This window comes from Laccaria bicolor, genomic scaffold, assembly GCF_000143565.1.
Source record: "Laccaria bicolor S238N-H82 LACBIscaffold_24 genomic scaffold, whole genome shotgun sequence".
In the NCBI taxonomy this organism is placed as follows: domain Eukaryota; kingdom Fungi; phylum Basidiomycota; class Agaricomycetes; order Agaricales; family Hydnangiaceae; genus Laccaria; species Laccaria bicolor.
This window is the reverse complement of record NW_001889895.1, coordinates 215964-220319: the sequence shown is the minus strand read 5'-3', so window position 1 is coordinate 220319 and position 4356 is coordinate 215964. Positions and strand designations below refer to the sequence as shown.

The window sequence follows — 4356 nt, the reverse complement described above, 5'->3', positions numbered from 1 at the left end:
GACACTTCTGAAATTCCGTTACCTCATATCTCCACAATGGGAGCACTTCAGAATATAATTCAAACAGATTCGGGAAGCTACAGTGTAGGGCTACAAATTTCGTTTTGTGACCATTTTTGGTAATTGGTCATGTGACCACCATCCAACAATGCAAGAGACCCTGACAATTCCTACCCTGTTATTACCCTAGGCAAAGAAATGAAAAATAGCCCTAGGCAGCAATGAAATACCAAAAATATCACCCTGGGAAAGCAATGAAAAATAGCCCAGGCAGGAATGAAATACCAAAAATATCGCCCTGGGAAAGCAATGAAAAACAGCCCAGGCAGGAATGAAAAATAGTGCTAGGCAGGAATGAAATAGATATGAAACAGAAATGAAATGGATATGAAACAGAAATGAAATGAAAAATAGCCCAGGCAGCAATGAAAAATAGTGCTAGGCAGGAATGAAATAGATATGAAACAGAAATGAAATGAAAAACAGCCCAGGCAGGAATGAAAAGTAGTGCTAGGCAGGAATGAAATAGATATGAAACAGAAATGAAATGGATATGAAACAGAAATGAAATGAAAAATAGTCCAGGCAGCAATGAAAAATAGTGCTAGGCAGGAATGAAATAGATATGAAACAGAAATGAAATGAAAAATAACCTAGGCAGCAATGAAAAATAGTGCTAGGCAGGAAAGAAATAGATATGAAACAGAAATGAAATGGATATGAAACAGGAATGAAATAGAAATGAAATAGAAATGAAATAATACCTTGTAGGAAATGAGATACATTTCATAAAGTTTGCCATGTTATCTCATTTCATAAAAAACCTAGGCAATTAACAAATCGTTGTGCTGGCAGTTGCCAGTGTTTTATGATAAAAGTGGTAGGGACCACTCCTAATATTCGCTGAGAAAGACATCTTGAATAGACATGGTGATACTGACTTTAATTCCTGTGGGGCATCCTTCCAGCCCTCAGGTATATTGACATCAGGCATCGGACATGCAGGGCACGCAACTGCCAGGTGACCAGATTGTGTGTTGATGAGGCCATTAGCAAAGTTTCCCCGACCTGCATGCTTCATGAGCTTCAGATGATGCCACATTCGGATCATCCTCATCAGTGCCCTATACCGTGTCTAGATGAAGGCTATCAGGACTTGAAATCACGAGCTTAGTCCGAGGGAACACCCACCTTGGGAACATTGATATCGAGATTGTCTGTTAAGTGTTCGAGCGACTTGTAGACTTCATGCGTGGAAAGTTTTCCTGTCAAAGTAACGATGTGGAAGAGGTCTAGAAGTTGGAACGTCGGGCAGGTTTGGGGCTGGTAGACCGTTGCAGGAAACCAGTCACACTGCAAGAGCTGTTGACGATGCAGGATTCACTCATTGCAACCACAGAAGTCCATGGCAACATAATGAAGGCCATTCGTGTGCAAGACAATGAAGTCTTTATGCCCAGGAACTGGCAAAACACAAGATGAGTTGATGTGGCCCAACTGCATGCGTAAGCCCATAGCTTTCAGCGAAATCTTTTGGAAATACACGTTGTTCCACTTCTATTGAATTAAATCGGTCAAAGCAACTCTATAAAGATGGAAGGATAGCCGACATACCTGTATAATGTGAAGTGGAAGGTCCTTGTGCCTTGCTAAGCAACATCCTGAACATTCCAGTCTACCCCCCAAGCAGTCATCGCATCGGAACACGCCACACGGGCCTCTGCACAACATACACATTCCCCCCCTCAAGTCGCCATGGCCCTCTGACCTCAACATCTCCCATAAAAACTCCTTCTGGAAGCCTGGATCTTCCTTGGTCCTCCCAGACCACTCTTGAAGAGGTGCATCCTGCACGATTGAGGACAATAGCATGAAAGATGATGACAATAACTCACCAAAGTTGGATATCACTTCGAAGCAACCTTGGCAGCCACATCTGAAGCTTGTGCTGGTGTAAATTCGGAGATGTGGGTGTGCTGAGAACTATCATCCAACTCTTGAAGGTCGTACTGAGGACTTGGGTTCCAATGGTAACAGGGAGCTGGCTGTGCGAAACGGCATGACTTCTGAGGTGAGCGTGGGGTTTGCTGGATATGGGGGTGGTTTGCTGAAAGAGTGATGGTGTGTGCTTGTGGAATGGCGATGTTGTCTTCGCCTGGATCTGTGTCGTGGAGCACCACATAACCACTCTTTCCACCTCGGTGTCGTCTTGGCATGGTTGGTGATTTCTGCTTATGGAAGCGAGCTCAAGCTCACTTCATAAGCAAGATATTCCCATAACCTTTTGATAACCTTGCTTTTTTTTTCCCAACAAGTCAAGGGCCAGCACTTCGCCCTTGACTTAGTGAATAGGTATGTAAGACTAAGTACAAATAGATAATAGATTACTCTAATATACTAGTCAACTAATAGTCATCGTCCATGGCCACTCTTCTGCCCTCTAACCTCCCCTCCTCACAAGCCCTTGACAATGCAATGGCATGCTCCAGTTTAACAAACATGATATCCTTGTCAGGGTTCCAAGTGGTTGGCAGCTCGTCCAAAATTTTCTGTACTTTACCCTCCCCGGCTTAATCCATATGGAATCCATGGAAGGGGGGGTGGATTCCAGACATTCCAGATGGATTCCATGGAATGGCTGATGGATTCCATACTTTTGGGGGATGGATTCCATGGAATAGCTGATGGATTCCATACTTTTGGGGGATGGATTCCATGGAATAGTTGATGGATTCCATACTTTTTACAGATGGATTCCATACTTTTTTCAATAAATTCCATATTATTTCCATATGGAATCCAGATGGAATGGTCATGGAATCCATATGGAATAAGTTCAAACTTAGAGTTGTTTAAAATATTAGTACAATCAAGTATTCACAGATTGNGTGTTTACAGTGTATTGAATAGAAGTACCTACATAAATTACATACATGCATTTATCTAACTACCTTCAAATTAAAGGGAGGGGGGAGGGAGTGATGAAGGGAGGGGGAAGTGATGGAGGGGGAGGAGGGGGTGTGGGAGAGGGTGTGGTGGAGGGTGAGGGAGGAGGGAGTGATAGGAATGGGGTTTAAAGAGGGGGTGAGGGAGGGGGAGCTGATGAAGGGGTAGGGGGACTGATGGGGGGAGGGGGCAATGGGGGAAGGGAGATGATGAAGAATGGGGGAAGGGGAATGACGGAGGGAGGAGTTTACCTATTGCCCATGTCCGTTCACGCAAGTCTTCATTTGTGGGTGTCGTGTCCCATGCACTCGTCATTCGGGGTGGGCGTCGTCAGTGGGCGCTCGCCGTACGTGGGCACTCGTCGTTTGTGGGCGCTCGGGCGTCGTTCAGTGGGCGCAGGGCGTTGTCGTCGTGGGCGGTGGACGGTTTCATGGGCGATGGACATTGTTTTGTGGGCGGTGGGCGGTGGACGTCATTTTTGTGGGCAGGGGACGTCGTTGGTGGGCGGTGGGCGTTGTTCGTGGGCGGTGGACGTCGTTTGCGGTCGCGGGATGTCAGTGGGCATTCGTTTTTGGGCGGCGGTGGTCGTTGGTCTTCGTCTGTGGGTGGGCGGTTGTCCTCGTGTTGTGTGTGGGAGCTCGTGGCCGTTCATGGGTGGTCATGGTCGTTTGTGGGCGCTCGTTGACATTGGTGCGTTGCTGGGTGCTCATGGACATTGCTGGGCGCTTGTGGGCGTTGGTGGGTGCTCGTGGTCCGTTCGTCTTCGTCCGTGGTCCACCGCCCACGTCTTCAATGGTGGTTGGGCAGTCGTCGTGGTCCTCAAGGCTAAACAATACGACGAATGACGAACGACGACACTGGTCGTCGTTCGTCGTCTGGTTGCAACGTCACAGCTGGCGACGTGGCACCTGGTTGGTGTCAGGAGGGACAGTGGCGGCGTGGTGACTACTTACCAGGCTGGGTCGATGTTGCATGTTGTCGTGCATCGTCAGCGTCATCGTCGTCGTCGATGTTGTGGGCGGTCGTGGTTTGAGACAGTGGTGGTGGATGGTGATGGTGGTGGTGGGAAGGGAGGGACGACGTGGCAACGCTTCAGCCAAAGCTGTCACGTTTGGCATGCCACGTGCCTGAACGCGGCATATAGATACCTCTAGTTTGCTATGTACTACCACGCCATTACACATGAGACAGATGCCAGCTAAGATCATTGAACAGAATATACAGGATGACAGGTTACCATAAGTACTGTAGGAATGGAATCATACCAAAGAGATGGGATCATACCAACGGAATCATACCATAGGAATGGAATCATCCCATAGAGGCAGAATCATACCAATGGAATCATACCAAAGAGATGGGATCATACCAATGGGAGAGGTCTTATCAGTGCCCCCCTAATCCTGCAGG

At 47.3% G+C, this 4356-nt stretch overlaps 1 protein-coding gene across 1 annotated transcript; it reads right to left on the bottom strand.

Annotated features, from left to right (window-relative positions):
• Positions 1 to 832: 832 nt before the first annotated feature.
• On the bottom strand, positions 833 to 1776 carry LACBIDRAFT_303499 (uncharacterized protein; the record flags this gene model as incomplete). The annotated part of the gene is made up of 4 exons (XM_001884068.1): positions 833 to 1135; positions 1192 to 1362; positions 1519 to 1557; positions 1615 to 1776. The coding sequence occupies 4 exons, from the start codon at positions 1774 to 1776 to the stop codon at positions 833 to 835; spliced, it is 675 nt and encodes a 224-aa protein (XP_001884103.1).
• Positions 1777 to 4356: the final 2580 nt, after the last annotated feature.